The 21,232-nt window shown below is 31.6% G+C and overlaps 2 protein-coding genes and 1 long non-coding RNA gene across 3 annotated transcripts; 2 read left to right on the top strand and 1 right to left on the bottom strand.

Moving 5' to 3' along the window:
• Nucleotides 1-8,302: 8,302 nt before the first annotated feature.
• LOC133670342 (nudix hydrolase 18, mitochondrial-like) lies at nucleotides 8,303-10,407 on the top strand. The gene is made up of 5 exons (XM_062090822.1): nucleotides 8,303-8,679; nucleotides 9,279-9,390; nucleotides 9,500-9,583; nucleotides 9,687-9,815; nucleotides 9,909-10,407. The coding sequence occupies exons 1-5, from the start codon at nucleotides 8,576-8,578 to the stop codon at nucleotides 10,059-10,061; spliced, it is 582 nt and encodes a 193-aa protein (XP_061946806.1). The 5' UTR covers nucleotides 8,303-8,575; the 3' UTR covers nucleotides 10,062-10,407.
• A 965-nt stretch (nucleotides 10,408-11,372) lies between these two features.
• Nucleotides 11,373-12,256, top strand: LOC133671024 (uncharacterized). Its single transcript, XR_009834198.1, has 2 exons — nucleotides 11,373-11,664; nucleotides 11,868-12,256. It is a non-coding gene; the product is annotated as an uncharacterized LOC133671024 (long non-coding RNA).
• Nucleotides 12,257-12,852: 596 nt separating this feature from the next.
• LOC133671023 (putative disease resistance protein RGA3) lies at nucleotides 12,853-16,761 on the bottom strand. Its single transcript, XM_062091640.1, has 3 exons — nucleotides 14,929-16,761; nucleotides 13,377-14,569; nucleotides 12,853-13,220 (listed from the first exon to the last, which is right to left on the bottom strand). Exons 1-3 carry the CDS (start codon nucleotides 16,512-16,514, stop codon nucleotides 13,105-13,107), a joined length of 2,895 nt encoding a protein of 964 aa, XP_061947624.1. The 5' UTR covers nucleotides 16,515-16,761; the 3' UTR covers nucleotides 12,853-13,104.
• Nucleotides 16,762-21,232: the final 4,471 nt, after the last annotated feature.

Raw genomic sequence — 21,232 nt, 5'->3', positions numbered from 1 at the left:
ATTTATTGTCTTTTTAAAAACAATAAAACTAAATTTTATTTTGTAAATTCAAGCATTCACTTAATGTGAGGATTTGTTTTTAATCATAAGATAAATATGTCATGGTCCTTAGTATTATTGGATTTTAGAGTCAGTCTTTTTAGTTTTTTTTTATATTTTTGTTATTTTTTATTTTATTAAAGTTTTATGTATTTTCAATTTAATTATTGGTTTCTAATTTGTATATATAATGATTTTTTATTCGGTTCTTCTATTTTTAATTTTATATTTTTGCCCTTTTACTTTTTTGATAAATATTTTACAACTTTTAATTTTATCTTTCAAATCAAATTTTTAATTTTAATTTTTTAAATGATAACAATAATGATTTCAGTTTAATCTTTTTTTCTTTTGATTTCTGATTATTTTCCTCACAGCGAAACGTGGAAGCCTAAGGCTAGTTTCTTTCTATTCCTAAAGACAGTTGCGTCTTTCATGGTAGTGCTCAACTAGCTAGGCAGAGATACTATCCATCATCGTATCTGAGCATCGCCTTATCATGGTATCCAGCTCGGAATTAAAGCTTTCATGGTAGTGGTTTCGGCCATGTAATTACCTCGCTTGGTGATCAGCATGCACTGTGCACAAGCTAAGTTTAGACGACATTGAAATGAAATCAGATCTTCAAGTGTTGGTGTCATAGATGACATAAATGACATGACTGTAATTCATTAAAAAAAACCACCACATCTGACCCAGCAAACTCTATTCTTTTATATATCTCTCTGTGTGAAAATCTTCCTCTTCTTTTTTCAACATGAAATTATTTTGATGTCAGAAACCACATGAAATAAGATAAGAGTTTTGTGGGTTTCATACCACAGATTGGAATAAACATCAGCCAGTTTATGATTCAGAAACATGTTCACATGTTTTCACATGCCAGCTCGTTGAATCATCACCGGTTTCCACTCTCTTAATTAGCAGCAGTGTATGCTCAACAGCTGGTGCATTGTTGAGAAAACATATAATTAACGAATGAAAATAGTACATATTGTTTATGAAATCATTCATCTACAGTAATATAATATAAGACTTTATTTTTCAAATATTGAGAATATAATGATAGCTTAATTTGTTATTTCTACCGTAGAATTTCATTATTCATTGATTTTAAGAGGGTTCTATTCGACTGGCCCTACCTACATACGAATTATATAAATTAAAAAGTTTTGTTAATCTTACATAATAGTTTTATAAAATTCATTTATAAAAGAAATATCAATTATTGGTTTAATGAGATTCATTAAAAAAATATACCTATAATTTAATGTATAAGATGATATATATTTTTTTAAGAAAAAAAATGAATTATATTAGGGCATCATGTAAGTTCATTGACCAAAACGTAAACGATTTCAAAATGTTTTGGGGAGATCCTAGCTTAGCATTATTCATCAAAGGCTACTCCTGAAGCCATGAACAAGTAGAAAGACCAATGCTCGAATATCTAAGTTGAAGGTTTAGTACATGTTATGGTGTATTTCTTAAGAATATTTTTTTGATTTAAAAATTATATAAAATTATTAAAAAATATTAATAATATTATTATTTTAATATTTTTTCAAGATAAATAAACAAATTTATATTCAAATACATGTAGGTATGGAAAGTTTTTCCACTTTTCTAGATTAAATTGATAGCAACCATGCAAGTGTAGCTACAAATTTCAAAATAACTCATAACCGACAGGTGACCGACCATTTGTGAAGCACGAGCTTAATTATTTCTTATCCGGAGAAAAAATTGTCAACTTCTGGAAAAGAGGGCAAAGTTAATGATGTGAGACTCCCTCCTCTACTGCCACATATAATGTATTATCTTTAGTATATACCGATCAGAGTTGAATATATATATATATATATATATATATATATATATATATATATATATATATATATATATATATATAGGCTATGCAAAGCCAAGAAGGAGCCGGAGACTTTGGACTAAGAATTATATAAAAACTATAGTCTACGGCTGGACATGCAATATATATTTAGGGTTTTGCTTAATTTTCCACCGAAGGCATTAACTTTGTTAGACCATCTTATCTATTGAAAAGACAAAATAATAATTGGAATCATTTTTTTAGATTTCGGAAGGTTCGGTTCTCACGAACATGCATGTGTTCATATACTTCGTTGTCGACCAGAATGGTTTTTTTTTTTTTGATGCTCCTAACGATCGTAGTCTTGAATTAGGTGAGAACATGCCGTGTCGCTGTGTGATAAAGGAAAATCGATTTTAGGAGTCGACTAAGAAAATGTTTGGTATGCACCAAAAAAAAGGAATAATAAGAAGATAAAACGTTTGGTACAACCTCAAAATATGAAGAGAAAAAAAGATTTTTGGGAGTTAGTAAAGCACATGTCGTGTGATCATTAATTAGGTGCATGATTTAGATTCATATTTTATCTATGAAGTAATTAAGGTTACGAGGAAGCAATTGCCTCGTACTAGTTTTTATTTTTTAAAAAAATCTTAAAGTGAATTGATTATATATCTAATTCACTAAATCATAAAAGTAATCCATTAATTAGTCGTCTTAATATGCATAAATTTTGGTTTGAAACCCTAAAGTAAAAAAGAAAAATTAAGTTAAATCATTATGTACTTGAATAGATTGAAATAAATAGATATGTGGTTGGGACTTCATGGATTAAATTCAGCCCTTCTTCATTTTTTTCAATTTTGCATTTAATTATGTATCAAAAGAATTATAATAAATTAATGGGAGTTGGGAGTACTTTTACGGGTTGGGTTATTGAAAGTTAAGTTGGATGATTTTGAGTTGTGGGCAGGAATTTAGGAGTTGATTCGTATTTGATTACTCATCTTATTATTTTTTTTAAGTAAGAAAAATGAAATTACTCATTTTAATTAAAATCAGTGGATAATATTAGCATATTTATGAATTATTTAAGTGGGTTTTATTCATAATCGATTTTGGAGAAATAAACGTACAAGGAAGGGGGGATTTCTTCTAACATTCATGTGTATTTTCTTGTCCAAAAAAATATATGCATGCGTGCATACTAAAAAAGTGAAAAATAAGGGTTAACAAATTAATTTAATTATTCAGAATATTAGTAAAAAATAGATATGAAATTAACCAAACCTAATGTTTTTCAAAATTTATTGGATAATCTTGGTTAGAAAATTAAAAAAAAAATTTAATTTTGTTTATATTTTTGAAATCGAGAAAAATAAATCAAACTAAATTGAACTGATTATATAAAAAATCAATAGACTAACTAAAGAACTATTAATTAAAATTAGATTTATTTGATTTTACCACATGTAAAACTAAAGCAAATCAAATATATCAGTTTAGTTTTTTTATTTGATTTAATTATGATTAAATTTCTTTTTAAAAAAATTGATTCACTTGAAGTCTTTGGTAAAAACTAAACCATTTGAATTGATACTCAGCTCGAGAAAAAAAAGCATGACAATCACTTACAATCTTTTTAGATAAATTGGCATGATAACACCACTCTTTTACTATATATATATATATATATATATATTTTGGAAGGATTGGGACACTCTAATATCTAAGTCAATTTAAATAGAAAATAAAATATTTGGAGGGCACAAATTCAAGAGGTGTGCCTTCAATTTATTCAGATACTTTTTGTCTCAGTGATTGGTAGATCAGGTTTTAGTAAAAAGCAATGTATTTAAATGCAGTAGCCGCTCTATATATGGAGTGAATCAAACCTTTCTAAAAGTTGGATTGATTTTATCCAAATGTGCATGTTACTTTGTAAATCTCATGTTCACCTCATTTCCAATTTGATAATGAAAGCTTTGAACTTATTAGGCGATCAACACTTGTAGGAGCTCAAATTGATGACCCATGATGGCTAGCGAGGTCAAATGGTTGCAACCTTTATTTGAGCAGTCATACATAGCCGAAGGAGTCTTACAAGCTCATCGTAGCGAAGTCTAATTTCAAAGATTGGGATGTGAACGAGACATCCGTTCCTTGCACTTTCCTCAACTGTTATACGCAGAGGAGGGACCAAAATTTTTTAAAAAAATAATGCGGAGAATAATGGTTTCCATGCAACAAGTAAACAATATTTTAAAAATATTTTTTATTGTATTCAGATCCTTTAACTGTCTACCACCAGCTAAAAAAGTAAAAAATAACCATTGAAAATGATCAATATAGATCTTATTACGATGGTGAAGGGCTAATTTTTAGATTACTTCCTTGAAGTTTATAGATTCTCTCATTTTTCCTCCAAAACATTGTTCAATGATCCAAAACATCCCTTTAATTTTTATGAGAAAAAAGAGAATGATCCATAATGATCCTTTAGGGCTTAATTGAGACAAAAAAAGAAGTCATGAAACCCTTTCCACCACTTCAAGCAACAGAGAATGATCCATAAACTTCAAAGGGTAAGTTAAAATAAACCCTAAAATAAACTATATCATCCAAGGTTGTCAATTCCGTTCCGTTCCGTCCGGAATGGCCGAAACATTCCATACCAATTCAAAAAACGGAACAAAACGGAACAAATTTCATCTCATTTTAAATCTCGGTCCGTTCCGGATTTTTCGGCTAAATTCCGCCCGAAACGTTCCGGTTCCATTCCACATGTTCCGTTCCGCTCTTGAAAAGCCATTGAATCAAATTGAACCTTATTCAATTTAATTAATTAAACCACCAAATTATAAAAAGCTCTTTTTTATTACTATTTTCTATAACAATGATATTAATAATAACATTGAAAATTATTATTACTATTTTCATTAACAATGATATTAATTTTTTAAAATTAGATTTATCACTAATATATATGGTTTATATTTATGTTGTTTTTTTCATGTTTATACTTTGTAGGAATTTGAGCAAAACAAGGGATGGTTTAGATTTCATTAGCCTTAATGACATTGACCTAACTTTATATTTAAAATATTTGTGTTAAAACATTTTACTTTCATAATATTTTGATATTTTGTTTAAGTTGAATTACTTTAAGTTAAAGATCTATTTAATCTTGACTATTTAGAAATATTTTAAATTTTGAAATTATATTTGTTTGGCATTGTGTTTGTATTGCATAATTTATAATTAATTTATCTTGAATTTAAATTATGTTTGTTGAATATATATATATATATATATATATATATATATATATATATGTGTGAACAGTACAACCCCGAAACGGCACGCCGAAACACTCCGAAACTGAAACATTCCGTTCCAATTGAAAAAACGAAACATCTACCGAAACGGAATTGACAACCTTGATATCATCAACAAATGGGCCATTTCCAACTTGTTACTTCTTCATTCAGTTTTGCAGTCATTATAATCAGCTCGAAAACTTATCCCAAGAAGTTTTTTTAGTTGCTAATTATCAAGACAATCTATATCATAATATTTTTTTAAAAAAAAAAATTCTTTAATATTTACCTGATTAAATCTAGATTGGATTTAATTGAGTCAACTATTTAATTGGATTTTAATATTTTTGTAATTCAACTTAAAATTCATTTAAAAATCTAGTTTTAAATCCTGATTTTTTTTAAATTAACTAATCAAATCCAACCTAATTTAACAACTACACCTCCTATATGAGGGATATTAGATCAACAAGAAATCTATCTGACAACACATGGATCAGCTGTGAAGGTCATATGAGAAGCCTGAAAATCATTGTGCTGATAATTCAAAGCAGTGTAGATTCTAGCAAGGCAATGATCAATTACAAAGAACTTCCACAGAATTACATGCATGAATATACGAATCTAACACAACTCACATGGAAAATCCTTCAGGCCAAATAAGAGTTTTTCTTAATGCACCGTGTTGATAATATTCCAATTCAAACTTCTTCTTCTTTTTTTTCCAAACAAGTATTAAGAGTAACAGTATATATACGGGAAGACAAGATAAACGTGATAAGTATAGCATTTTTCTTTTTGCACCCCACTTGAAGGGGTTTTTTCGTTGACAGAAAGGAAAAAATGACCCAAGGTACGTGCAATTCAAGTATGCTTCTTAACGAAGAATGAGAGGTTAATTACAGCTAGTTGAGTCTGATATTTCACCCTTCGCTAAGTAAAGAATCTCCAGAAATAGGTGTATTATGCATACTAACATCTGCTTGATTTGTTGGATATTCAACCAGGCTCCAAGTAATTTTTGTTTCTGTTTTAGGATTTGAACCCTAAGAGAAATTGTAAACAAAATAAAATAACAAGATACCAAGAATTGTTTAGTAAATGAATAGTTGATTACATATTATATATCAACCCTAAAATTAATTAATTTGATGAGTTTTTTTTATTATAACCAATAATCACAACTAATTTTTATTTTTATTGTGGAATGTTTTTTTATCATGACTTTTACCAACTACATGTTAATTAAAAACAACAATTGCATCCAGAACCACAACCAAGCAACAGTTACCATAGTAGTAAAAGTCAACAATATTATCAAACTAAACCTAAAGTTGTTAATTGAGAGCATGAATTAACAAAGAGCGGATATTGTACCCGAAATCTCATTATTTTGATTTTTTCCACAAAAAAAAAATTAATGGGAAGGGCCCATCATTCCATCTCGTATAAAATCAAGAACATTGAAAGATTCCATGGAAGTAAATGTTCCATTATTTAACAACACGAAGTCATCTCTCTCTGTCTTCATCAAAAAAAGGTTTTAAATATCAGTGAATTATTATCTATGGAAATTAAAAAATTGTAGAGAACCTCACACTAACTAGCTATTAATTATTTATATATTGTATTTTGATGTACTAATGGGAGGCAATGCATTTGAATTGAGATATTCTCAAGTTTTTTTATGTTATATTCTGCTATAATCATTAGATTCAAATTCAACAAACGTGATTATAAAATAAAAATGAATTAATTTATTATATTATTTTATTTCCCCCATCTAACATAAATTATTAAATTCAAAACTAATTTTAATAAAATCATGAGTAAGTCACATGTTCTCACAAGGCATGCCGTTTTCATTGAGCTATGATGGTGACACAATTTGAATCAAGTACATATATAATCCTTAGGTATCTTAACGTCCGAATCAACTCGTTGTTAGCAGCAAATTAATTATAACGACAAAAATTATATACACACACACAATAATTGGCTATACCATTTTTAATATATGATTTTTTTTAGGAAATAATTTTATAATACTCTTTTCTTTTCGTACTTTTTGTCACTATCAACGGTTATAAGTATAGTTTTAAAACTCGGTCAGCTTAGCAAACCAACTTAAAATTGGATTCATGTCAGGTTTAAAAACATAATAGAGGGTAAAAACCCGGATTGACCTAGAAAGTTCTAGTTAGGCTTGACAGGTCGATCCGAGACCGAAATCAAACCGGGTTTAATAAAAAATAAAAACTCAGGTTAATTTGGAAAAACCTGATTGTAATTTATTGACTATATTTTTTAATACAAACATTTTGATTTACATATAAAAAAATTAAAATCAGTTCTAGATAATTTGATTATTTAGTCAAAACTCATAGTACGAATCTTGAACCGAGCCGAATGATTGTATAAGGTTTACAAACTCGTTACAAGGGGATAAGAATTTATTAATCCAAATTTTGTATTATAAACGGTTGTTCACTCGCAACAAATTATAGTCACCGTCACTTTATTTATTATAATTAGTATTATAATGGAAAAGGATTAATAGTATTACAATTTATAGTTTTATTTTTATAAAAAAAATATTTAAGATTTTAAAACTTCAAAACTTGTATTAAAGTTGTCGTGGGGGCACGTGTTTGAAAGAAGCATACAAACATGTAGATTTCTAAATTTTAATGAATTTTTCTTATTTAGAAAGGAAAAAAAAACACAAATTTCCCTCCATTTAGCGGCGTGGATTGCAATGGTTGGAGTCTACAATAATAATTAAATTTTTTTCTGAGAAAAAAACAAAAAAAAAATAAAGATAAAATGACTGTTTATTTTTATGTTTTAAAATGTTTTTGAAAAAAATAAAAAAAATTATAAATTAATATTTTTAAATATATTAATATTAAAAATAATTTTTTGAAAATAAAATAAAATAATTTTAATATATTTTTAAATAAAAGATATTTAAAAAAATAATCGGTGATTCCACTCACGAAGAAAAAGAAAAAATCATTGACGCGTCACCAACACGTCGTCTGGAAGCAGGCAAAATGGCCAAAGTCCAATAAACGGGGGCCCTGCCATCAAAGCCTTTCCCCTCCCTCTCCCTCTCCTCCTCACTCTTTCCTGCCATTATTTATACGAGAAGATAGCCCGTCTCTACTCGTCATAACTACTAATAGAAACAGATACCTTAGAGGATCTGTCAGTTCCCATATCATCACAGATTTTGCACCATCTACCTAATATTTCCTGCCTTCTCTAGCTATCTAGCTAGCTTGTTAGTTAGTTTCTTGTAATAGAAAGAACCAGTTTCTTGTTTCAAGAAACCCCATAAAAGTTCTCTTGAGAAAATTGTTTTTGCTAAGAAAGAAAAGAAATGGCTACTGCTTTGGTATCTCAAGAAAATGTTGTAGCTTCTTTGGTGTCTCGTACAGGGAGGCATTTGCAGCGTTATGATAAAGGTCGTCGTCAAGTTGTAGGGTGGGTTGGTTTTCCCTTATCCTTCTCTCTACTGAATTTTTTTTTTTTTTCATTAGTTACCTAGCTGCGTTTTCTTGATTTGCCTAGTGGGGCATGATTGTTTTTCTTATTAAGCCTGCAGATTTGATGGACTAAATAATCATTAGTTGATTGAGGATTTGTTAAGTTTTGCTTTGTCTTTTAATAAAACAGGATTCGTCATAAATGATTTCTTGACATGTTAGAAAAGCAGAACTTGATTCTGGTTTGCGAGGTTGGTCTAGTACAAAATATTTAATGAATGTGATGAGTGGTTGCTTACGGGCGCTTGAGGCCACTTGCTAGTCCATCATGGTGGGCTTATCCATGATGGGTGGACAGGATTGGCCCACGTGCATGGATAATTGTCCATATCTTTTCCTAAATCTTCTTGTGGAGCAGGGAAAATACAGTTTCTGTCCTGCTCTGTGATTGATTGGCCATCTTTGTTGGAACTGAAAACATGGAAGCAATAATTCAATTGATGATTTGATTCCAAGTAGTCCAGTTTGTGCCCGATTTTATTACTTTTAAGTTTCTTGGTTGCTAAATTTTCTGTATTCTTGTTTCACATATTGCAGATGCATACCATACAGATACAAGAACGGGAGCTCAAATACTTCGGAGGTTGAAGATGAGTTAGAAGTTCTTGTCATCAGTTCACAGAAAGGAAAGGGGATGTTGTTTCCTAAGGTAACTAATTTCAAAATGAAATTAGCACTTGATTAACTCAATGTAGAGCGTAGAGTACAGACCATTGCTCTGTCACATAACCTAACCAATATGCTTCATTGATTACCAGGGAGGCTGGGAATTGGATGAAACCATAAAACAAGCCGCTTCTCGAGAGACATACGAGGAAGCCGGGGTGAAAGGCAATGTTGAGGTAGTTGTCTTATCTTCTTTAATGGTGTGGTTGCAGTTCAATTTAAGTTCATTTTTCCCCAATTTAATCACGCAGTTTATTGATGTTTGACCTTTTTTTGCAGCACCAATTAGGTCACTGGACCTTCCAGAGCAGAACTCATGGCACTGATTATGATGGATACTTGTTCCCTTTACATGTTAAGGAGGTATTAGATTTCTGGCCAGAGAAAAACAATCGCCAGAGAAAATGGGTATGCGCATGCTACCTTTCTAACATTTTTATCTGTATTATTGGAACTGTCGGTGCAATTGCTGATGTTAAGTTACCTTTGTGCTATGTACAGATGAGTGTGGAAGAAGCAAGAGAATGCTGTCAGCGTGGGTGGATGAAGGAAGCCTTGGATGTATTAGTTGACCGCCTCGCAGGTCGGCAACAACTTGGTGAAGAAGACATGGGATCTTGTCCTTTAAGCTACCAGGCCAAATCCAACTTGTAAATAGACAAATTGTGGAGAAATACAGCGAGGGCCATAATTAACAGGAATTGAACAAGCAAGAAAAGGAGTGGCAGGAAGCAATAATTAGGCGATTTTGTGTTTATTTTGTTGTCCCTTTCTTGAATTTTCAATTCTGATAACTTTCTTGTTAGGATTATGTTAGGGGGAACATCAGAAAGTTTTACGAGGAAGACGCAAGATGGTTTCTAACTGGAGAGGTATTAATAAAAAATTATGTTTTGGGAAGGAAAAAAAAATGTCAGTTGTCTTTTTTTTCATAGTCGGCCAACTGTCATTGTACTTCATCAGGATTGCAGATAATGACAGCTTTTTTTACTTCTGGAAATTTTGATTATTTGCAATTAATTTAAGGGCTTTGAAAGTTGTAATCTGTAGTTGTCAAAGAAGAAAATAGGGAAAGTTTCTTTCCTCCTCCATCAAGCTCTAGTTTGCATGTAAGCGATGTCGGCTCTAGGTTTTGACTTTAATTTTCGTTAATTATTGACCTTCTTGAATCTTGAAATGACTTTGAAGCGTTGGGTATTATAGATTGAAAAGAAAGAAAATATTATAGGCTTAGTCGGTGTTTAAAGAGTAGTTATTTTTTAAAATATTTTTTATTAAAATAGTATTTTTATTTTTTAAAAAAATTAATTTTGTTAACAACAAAAAAGAATGATTCGAAGATATAAAAACTATGTGATTTGTTTGGCGAAACGGTAATTGTTGTTAAAATAATTCAGTTAATATAAAATAAATACGAATATGAATGAGATGAGAAAGAGGCTAGAATTCTTTTAATTTAGCATGTTTTAATTTAAATATAAAATAATTATATATAATGAAAATAAAATTATACTAAAACAAGATAAATATATATTTTTTTAACAATTATACCCTCCAACCAAACACCTCCTTTGTAACCCCAACGAAAGGATTCATAAAAAATGATCTTGCGGGTAAAGTTCAAAGCTTGTGATCCATGAAGCTATAATTTCCATCTCCCGGTATCCAAATTTTTTTATATAATTAAGTAAAAATTAAAATAATTCAATTCTGGCCATGATGACTTATTTAAGTTATTAGAAGCATAGTTTTAAAATCTGATTCGGTTCAAGATTCGGTCGATTCAAAACTGGAACCGGGCCGGGTTGAAGAAAAAACAGGTGAAGGAAAAACCGAGTGTGACCCGGCAGGCTGACCCGGCAAAATCCGGTCAAAAACTCAATTGTAACTTATTGACTTTTGTGTTCTTTTATTAAAACAACATTGTTTTTATTTAAAAAAAATTACTCGGATGACCCGGTCAAAACTCAAATTTTGAATCGGGCCAGTTACCAACCCGGGTCTAAAAACTATGATAAGAAGACATAGTTTTCGCATGATGTCCAATTCATTCACATGTTATTGTAACACGCGCGGGACATGCATGGCAATTTTTATTATTATTATATATACAGCTTTTATAAGGAGTTTTTATACTAATATTACAAAACATTAATAACAAACCCTCAGTTTATATAAATCTATCATTTTTAGATTTGAAATATGATAAAATATCGGAGGAAACTAAACATTAAATGTGCACAGAATATTGAAAAAGGTGCACAAAAATATTTACTCAAATCATTTACTCTTAAATTCTTTGGACTGATCTTAATGGTTATAAGATTAACTAATTGTTGCATAGTTTTAATTATGTACATCTCTCACCTCCCCTTCTTCTCCATCTTCTTCTTCCTCCACCCATTTTGTTGTTCTTACAAACTGTTTCTAATTTAATGTTTTCTTTCTTTATCTTTGTAGGCAGCCTCTTTGATTATGGACAAGTAGTAATGGTGGCTCTATGGTTAGCTCGGCATCGTTTCTCTTAGATAGCAGAGAGGTCAGTTTAAGGTCGCAGCAAGTCACCTCTTAGAAAAGCTGTTGAGAGGATGAAACAATAAAGTCTAGTTTAGTTTAGTTCTCATTGCTGTCTTTCTGATTCTAAGTTACAAATCTTTTAAGTTAAATTGATTTTTTGAGTTTGATCTTTGAAGGGTTTTTGTGTTTTTAGTTTAAGATTGTGGGTTTTTGCTTCTTCTCAATGTTTTCCCTTTTTATTCAAGGTTTTGGAGATGATAGTAACTAGTAAGTTGTTATTATGTTAGGTTTATTGAGATTACTGGGGATTAGTTGGATTCTTACGTTTCATATTTTACACGATCTCTACTTCCTCTTTGCTTCATAATAATTGATCATTCGAGGAGACCTGAGCGAGATAGATGCAGGGGAAATCCTTTTGCTTCCCCGTCTCCTCTCTGCCTATTGCTCAGTCACGTTGAAGTAATAGCACATCTCTCATCTCTATCTATTTATGCTCTTCTTCTTCTTCTTCCAACTTTTGACGGCGATAAAAAATCTGAATCCATGCTTGTCTTCATATTTTCCCTTGGAAAGCTTCACATCAGGCTGTTGTCCAGTCTCACCATGTCTTCTTAAGCTTGAAGTTCTTAAAGAGAGCTAGGAACCAGAGGAAAAGGTGCGTATCAGAAGTAGCAAAAATAAGTTTTCTTGCCCGAAGGACAAGATGAGTAGGATGTCATATAACAAGATAAAATGAGGATGAAGAATAGATAATTAATCAAATTAAGGGATACGTTTCTTGCCCAGATGCATGGCATTGATGACAACATGGGATAATATAAAAACAAAATATGTTCTTCATGTAGCTAGTAACCAGAGGACATAAAGTGTATATCAGAAGTAGCGAAATAAATTTTATTGCCCAAAGGACATAGTAAGTAGCATGTAACGTAACAAGTTAAAATGAGGATAAGGAAAGAGTATATGTGATAGATAATCAACCAAATAAGAGATAAGTTTCTTGCCCAGATTCATGAATAGAGTGATAAAAAAAATAAAGAAAAATGCCATCACAACTAAATTTACATGCCTTAAAAACAATAAAGTTAAACTATACACAATGTTCACGAGGGAGATCTTAATGCAGAGATGTTTTGGTGAAACTTGGTCATATTTGCAGCAGCTTTGAATTGTTCTTCTAGAACTCATCCAGGTTCGAACGTTCTTCGGTAAGCTCATACAACTCGGTAGTATTTGCTTCTTTAAAGGTTTCCTCTTTGTTTCTTGGCTTTGGTATTAGCTCCTTCAATTCATCTGCTAAACTTTCAATTGATTACAAAAATATAACATGATAATGAAGGCATTGAAAAGCAATAAAAGAGAGAAGCTAAAATTTCAAGAACGAATAAATAAATATTAATGATGAACCAATATGGAAGGATGCAAATATAATGCATGGAAAAAATGGACCTTGAGAAGGTGAGATGATTGTGCAACTACCACGCTGGCTTCCTGGTGGAGATGGGAACATTTTGCACTGCTTAATCTCTAACCTCTTCAGTGCTATGCACTGGGGCAACCAATCTGGCAGAGAAGAAAGTTTGTCGCAATTGGAAATAGAAAGATATTGCAGGCTGCTAGCAGCATTTTCAAGCTCGCATGGCAGTTCTAGTAACTTCGGAAGCTGAACAAATGTCAGAGACCGAAGCTTTTGAAGACCTTGGTGGCCCTCTTCTTTTTTGCCCGCATCCTCAATTTGCTCTTTTTTGTAATTACGACCTACAATATTGAGCAATGATGGAAAGCTCCGGCGCCCTTCCAAGCAATCTTCCTCTTTCTTCTCCTGTCGTCCACTCAGGTCAAGACCACTGCAGTTACGAATCTCCAGACTTTCAAGGGAAATGAGGTAATTCAAACTGAACCCTAAAGAAGTGAGATTGGGGCAATCAGTCAAACATAATTTTTGAAGAGCAATCAAGTGTTGCATTCCTCGAACCAGGGTTGAAAGACGATAACATTTGTGGATGGACAATGAACGAAGCGAAGTCAAGCACTCTATCCCTTTCTTTGGCAAGAACTTTTGCTTCGAAGTTATTTCCAAATGTCGTAGGGTACCAATCTTCCAAGTATCTTTTGGCAACTCCTCAAGCTGCACGCAAGCATATAGTTTCAACTTCTGCAAATTTTGCAATTTGCATATAGAATGTGGAAGTCTTCTTATGTGATAGTTCTTAGAGATATCAAGATATCTTAAATGCAGCAAGCTACCGATGGAACTTGGCAAACCATCAAATTCTGATTCAGTTAGAATAAGGATGCGCAGGTACTTGAGATTTGCAAGGAGATTAATTACTGTCTTGTTTTGCTCCACTAGTAGATGATAGTAAAGAGTTCGCAACTTTTTTGCATTGCATAAAAATTCTGAAATTGAATCCTTGACTTTCAATGAAGAGTTTTCAGGCAAACCAGATCCAAAAACAGAAGCATGTCTAAGTTTTTTGCCAGGGATTTTAGGATGAGCAGTGATGATTGAGCACTCTGTCCCAGCAACCAGCCGTGCAAGATCATGAATAAGATCATGCATTTTGCAGTGTCTTGCTTCATCATCAGGATATTTAAGTTCATCTTCCAGGAGAGACATTGACAAGAGTTCATTAACATACCTGTCAAAAAAATAAAAACGAAACACCAAAACACTGAAAGATGAACATATAAAAAGATTGAATATGATTGCATGGTTTAAACATGAGCAGGATAATTATTTGTTAATGTTCAAATAGCAACATTTTCTCATTCACTTGATGAGTGTTTATATTAATTAACCCCACTAAATGCATATTTTTTATGGGAGATTAATATATATGTGTGTGTGTGTGTGTGTGTGTGTGTGTGTGTGGTATATTAGTTGATATAATTGAAAAAATCGTTTATTCATTCTTTCAAACAATTAAAACAAATCCCACTGACTAAGATAATCAATCATATAATTTTCTTAAACTAGAGATTCTTTAACAATAAATACCTGTGGCCAATCTTCTCAAGTGGAATTCCATCAGATGATTGAAGGAAACCTTGAGCCATCCACATGTGGATTAGTGTTTCCTTATCGATTGAATTATCTTTGGGAAACAAAGAGCAAAAAGCAAAGCATGGCTTCAAGTACTGTGGCATTTGATCATAAGTCAATCTTAAAACAGGAAGAACATCATTTTCCTTCTGAACTAATTCCCATATCTCACTATTCTTTACAGACAACCATTCATCTTCATCTTCACCCTTCCGGTTTAAGAAGCAACCCAACGTTCTTACAGCAAGAGGAAGCCCTCCACATTTACTAACTATATCCTTTCCAATTTCTACTAGGTTTTGAGGTCGATCTTGAATTCTATCAAATGCCCATGACAGAAATAAATCCATACACTTATCATATGGAAGACCACTCAAATTATATACATAGCGTGTGTCAGTGGCCATCATTGATGCAATCTTCTTACCACGTGTGGTTACTAAAACTTTACTCCCCCTGGCACCATTCATTAACAAATCTTTTAAGCGAAGCCATTTTACTTTATCCTCATTCCAAACATCATCTAGGACTAGTAAATACTTGCCAGTGCTCATTTGTTGCTTAACTATGTTTTGCAACAAATCAAAATCCAAGTGGCCATGGTTTCCGTGATCCAATTTTTCAGCAATTCTTTGTAAAATCTGTCGCACATCAAAGTCACCAGAGACAAACATCCATATTTTACGATATCCAAAATGAGATGCAACTCTATCGTCATTGAAGACCAATTGAGCAAGTGTAGTCTTTCCTAAACCACCCATTCCAACGATAGGAATTATGGTAACATTTTCTTTCTCATTAGAAGACAGCAACAATTTGATTAGCGCCTCCTTATCATCTTCCCTTCCTATAACCTCTGATGAAACATATGAGCCAGTTTGTTCCCTTTTTATTGGAACAACTTTGTCAACTCTCGCACTTTGTACCGTAAAGTGGAAGTTAGACCTATCTTTCGCAATTTCATCTATGAACTCTCTAATTTGCTTTAACTTTTGACCCAATTGAAAACGAAACAAGATAGGGTTTGAAAGTGAAAAAAAGTTGCGTACCTTCTTTATCAAGCTCCTATAAACCAGGACCTGCCTTTGCACATTGTCAGTCTGGTATTCATCAATCACGTCATCCGCATCGTAGACTGCTTCTTTAAGCTTTCCCAACCAAACCCGAACCTCCTCGTTTTTGTCATGTTCCTCCTCTGCAGCATGAAGCACAGAGTTAATTGTAGATAATGTGTTTTGAAGCTTTTCAAGCTGTTCTTCAACTCCACATGCTAGTTCAATTCGTTGCTGAATCAGGGGTGCCAACCCATTGGTGATTGTACCAACAATATTGGAGATAACAGCTTCTGCCATTATCTTCCTTGGTTCAAGAATAAAAAGGGTTTTCTTTATAAAGAAGAGAGCAAACCAATGGAAAGAAGGACGAGGCTGGGTAGAGGATAGGAAAGAATGTTGGACTTGGAAGAATATGATAGCCTTGAGAAAACGAGGACTAGAAGAATGATGAAATGTGATAGCATATCTTACACTACACTCCATCATGTAATCAATAGAATGAAGCCAGGTATAGAGTAAGAAGAAGTTGCCCTCAGAAAGAAGAACTAGGAAGTCGGCTGTAATTTGTTGGAAAAGGCAGTGAAATGTGATCCATGCAGGACCATAGCTTGTACAATACTCATGGTGCAAACTGTGAAAGTAAAATCCCAGAATTAAGCACCAGGCAACATCTTCTTTTTAGAACTTCGTTTTTGTCTTCACTTGTGATTAACATCCTGACATTTTGGCCAGATATGGTAACATCAGGTGTAAACTTTTTTGTTTTTGTCATGCCATTATACATTATTAGTGTAGAAAGGAGGAAAAATTGTGCTTAACACCCACTACGACAATGGAATTGATATGACCACTGTAACATAAAGCAGTCATGGAAGTACTTGAGTTGCCTAAATGTTTGGTGAAATGCAAATGCCATGCATCCATCTCCCAGCCTAACAATTCCTTTTACCAATACAGTCTTTCCCAGATCACAAAAACAGAGGAAAAAGCAATCTTAGGGTAATAATTTTAACATTAAATGAAGCTTAAGTACTCTTTAAGTATATGGAAGATGAGAAAAAGTAAGAGCATTAACCTGAAAGAAAAGAAGACCAGCTTGCTCGGCTCATAGGCGGCGGAATCTAACCCAACAGAGGAGGCCCGGCCTTTGCTTTTTTCTTTTCCTTTCTCGCACTCTTCTTGCCTTGGAAGTAGCTGGTTTGCTATTTGGTGCCTGCGGAATCTCGAGACTTAATAGAAATAGCAAGCCCAACTCACTGTATAAAACCTAAGTTATAATTGAGATATATGGAAGCTGAGCCCAAAAGAGGTGCAGATCCAATTAAATATCAAAGACGAGAATACTTGTCGTCTACTATATAACAACAGCGTTTGTAATAAATTCCAATGAATATAGCTACCAAGTGAACGTTAGGAAGCTGTTGAAATTGTATTTTTAAAAATTTTAAATTTATTTTAAATTGTTTTCATGTGTGTTGATATCGAAAATATTTTTTAGAAAAAATATTTTGAAAAATAACCGTTAGTGTATTCTAAAACACTTGAAAAAACATGTCGACTTGTTGATTAATATCGCAGATAGATTAATTTTTTTATAATTTAAATTAAATTTATCAAGATTTTATAAAATTTAATGATGAATCCAAAGCTGTAGCTGAAAAACGAATTAATAATAGCAGTCCAAACTAGAAAGAATATTGTACATAATCATTTGGATTTGAACTAGGATCGAGAAGGAACCATCATAATTAATAAATGATGTTCCCGTTGAAGATTTTGGGGAGGCATATAGAGATTCTTTCAGGTTAAATTCAGAAACAGATCCATGTCCAGTCGTGGCTGATCGATGAAAAACTAGATGAAGAATTTGGAAACAACTCCATAATTAATCATGATGAAGTAGCATTCAGAAGCTCAAAAATCCCAAGACACTAGTGTGGATGTTGCAGAATCCAAGCCCAGTCAGTTTGGGGATGATGATGAGAAGGAGAAGAAACCAAAGGAATTAATGAATGATGATGTTAATGAATCTAAGCCAAATAAAATATTCAGTGGATTTTGAAGAAGAAAATAATGAAAAAGAGAAAAAGTTTTCGGACAACCCACCATAACCAATAAATCATTAAAGTGAACTTAATAATTATAAATCACATTAGAAAAATACCCCTCCTTCTAATATATACACACACATACACATGAGCGCACGCACATTATTTATATTACTCGCATTTCATTGTAGGTTGGTTTTTTTTTAACAAAACATTCAAACATGCAAGCTTTTTAAACATGTTTTTTATATAAAAAATATTAAATACAAACAAAAAATTATATGCACATATATAATTAAATAAATCAATAACTATTTATGTTGATAAATAAAAAAATCATTAATAATAATTAAATACATTTTTAAAAAAATCAAGAGGTGGATGTAAATCAAAAAATTAAAAAAAAAACATATAAAAAAACATGGTTTTTATTTCATAAAAGGCAAAAATACCAAAAGAAAGAAACAATGAAAGAGGCCACGTGCCTTATCTATTTTGAAAGGGTCCGCGCGATGACCCTATTTTTAAAAATATAATGGGATGGATGATATGTTTTTCGCCGCAATATTTCTTGAAAAAATAAATAAATGATGATGACATGGTGTTTGGTATTCCCTAGATTTTGGTTAGTGTGGTGGCTGGAAAAATAGGATCTATATTTTTTGACCCAAAACATCTAGAAAAGCGCATAAACACCTTTACAAACTCATAAATAGCCTTAAAAAACAATTAAAAAAAACTTGAAATCAACCCAAAACTAAAATATTTCTTAAGCTTAGATCTAGTTTTTTAGGCAATTTTAAAATGAAAAAAAAATACCTAAATGAAACTATCCTCACCAAATTAAACCCTTTGACACCAAAATCGATCATTTTGTGGTTGAAATTATTGACAACTCTGGTTTTTTCTCTCTACCACCGGAATCCAACGATCTCTCTCCTCTCTCAAACCAGGAACTAAAAAATAATTCATTTTTTATACCAAAATTGAATTGCAAGAATATTGATGGATCTAATAGGTATAATTTATAAATTTTAAAGACTAAATTAAACTTTTTGTATGAATTTTGAAACCATCATCTATTTGAGGTGTTTTCTCTATTTTGATCCTTTGTCTTTTAATTTTATCGATTCAATTGTTCTTTAATTTGGCCACAAAAAAAAATACAATCATGCAAAAAAAATTAAGAATCAAATTTTTAAAAAAGTTAAATTTAAATAATAAGTCTACAGTGTTTTGGCTATATGGTCTAGAGTTTTATATATATTGCATAATGTTTTTTATTTTTTAGAAGAAAAACTACATTTAAAAGGAGATGATAAGTCATGGTATAAAACCTTGTTGAAAGAAAAACATGTATTATTTATTTAATAATCAAGACAATAAATAAGGAAATTATAAGTGGCGCGCCTAACATGTTTTTTTTTCTTAGGAAGCGAATAACCAACGGTATATATGGAAAAGGCTAATTAAGGTAATTAAAAATTAAAAATGGAATATGTATTAAAATTCCTATTGTAATCATTAAGTTGACAAAAAAATAAATTAAAACGGATAGGTATTAAATTTGATATTGTAATCATTACGTTAATAAAAATTGGAAAATATAGCAATTAATTTTATATATGAACAAGGATTTAAATTAGATATATATTAAATTTTTTATTTTTTTCTTTACTTTAAATTAATTTTTTTTTGATATTTTTAGATTGTTTTTGATATGTTGATATTAAAAATATTTTTTTAAAATAAAAAAAATTATTTTAATATATATCTAAATAAAAAATATTTTAAAAAACAAATATTATTACAGTATTCTCAGACCCTCCTATTATAATGACTAGACATCAGTGGGTAAAGTGTGACACCACAACTCAGTAGTGTTGGCAAATTGAGATACCAAGACAAACTACCATAAATCTTAAACGACATTATTGAATATGACATCTTCCATCTACCTTCCTTATCCTCGAGAGAAACAACCAAAACCTAGTTCATGGTGGCTAAATTTCGATGCAACCATCAAAAGCTGCATGTGATTGTACATGTGTGTCTGAGAGACCATACCGTTGAGTTCTGTTTGGAAGTGAGAACAAAACTTTGGAACATTAATTCCGAAATGCCCCACACGCATCTGTGGGCGCAATATTGTCAGCTTAGAAATCTTGGAACAAATTAATACACTATATAATTGCCTTTATACGAAGTTAAATCTACAGTGAGCAAGAAGTCTGAACATTTCTCTGTTTTGTTTGGCAATCAAGTACAAAATTCTTATGATTCGAGCTAGCCCTCAAAAGTTTAGTACGTAATATTTCAAAGGGGTTTTTCTTTTCGTATCTTGTTGTTTTGATAAATAGAAATCTCTTCGGAAAAAAAAAATAAAAAAAAACCGATTGATTGCTGGAGATAGGTTCTTTTTCCTTTCCATTTCATTTTCTTTTCCTTGTTTACTAAGTTCCCTTTTCGCTAAGGAATTTATATATATAAATAGGTTGCTTTCCCTCCTGCCAAAGTAGGTTTAAAGTAGAGTGTGGGTGATGCAGTGCAACTAGTACAGAGGTTTGTGTGTCTTCACTTGAAAAAGCTATGTGCATGCATTATGGGATAAAAAGATGAAAAGGGAGCAAAAACACCCTTTTGTTGAGTTGTTCTAGTCGTAAATGCCAGTGCAAATTGTTTTAGCTACAGCTCTGCATGAAAAGACACCCAGTATTATATATATATATATATATATATATATATATATATATAAACTAACTAACTAATAATTTATTTTTCTTAATTGAGAGGCAATATATAGGGCACAATATAGATAAGAGTCTCTAAGATTAAGAAAGAAAGAACGATGAAGATGAAGATGAAGATGATGAAGAGTCACCACTTAATTAATTCTCCATTATTTATTATGAGCAAGCTATCTAATTAATTAATACCCACGTTAGTTCAGTAGTAGATTCACAGGAGCTGAAGTAGGACGCTAGGATGAGATGGAACAATATTGAAGAGATAAAGATACGGCGATTTTGAAATTCTAAAATGTTCAAAAAATAATTGTGAAAAAAGAATCAGAACCTCTAGTGTACAAAGCTGTAAAACTTGATTTGTGTGGACTTGGGTGAAGACTTGAGCTATTAGTCAGATGTGTTGACTCTC

The sequence above is a fragment of the Populus nigra genome, chromosome 13 (assembly GCF_951802175.1).
Source record: "Populus nigra chromosome 13, ddPopNigr1.1, whole genome shotgun sequence".
Taxonomy (NCBI): Eukaryota; Viridiplantae; Streptophyta; class Magnoliopsida; order Malpighiales; family Salicaceae; genus Populus; species Populus nigra.
The sequence above is the reverse complement of the archived record's forward strand: the minus strand, read 5'-3'. Positions and strand labels throughout refer to the sequence as shown.

Coding starts and splice junctions, on each gene's coding strand:
- LOC133670342 (XM_062090822.1), top strand. CDS start 8,576: ATGGCTACTGCTTTGGTATCTCAAGAAAATGTTGTAGCTTCTTTGGTG. Junction 8,680..9,278: donor GGTCGTCGTCAAGTTGTAGG/GTGGGTTGGTTT, acceptor CACATATTGCAG/ATGCATACCATACAGATACA. Junction 9,584..9,686: donor GGGTGAAAGGCAATGTTGAG/GTAGTTGTCTTA, acceptor CTTTTTTTGCAG/CACCAATTAGGTCACTGGAC.
- LOC133671023 (XM_062091640.1), bottom strand. CDS start 16,514: ATGATGGAGTGTAGTGTAAGATATGCTATCACATTTCATCATTCTTCT. Junction 14,570..14,928: donor CTTGAGAAGATTGGCCACAG/GTATTTATTGTT, acceptor TTTTTTTGACAG/GTATGTTAATGAACTCTTGT. Junction 13,221..13,376: donor AATCATCTCACCTTCTCAAG/GTCCATTTTTTC, acceptor AAAGTTTAGCAG/ATGAATTGAAGGAGCTAATA.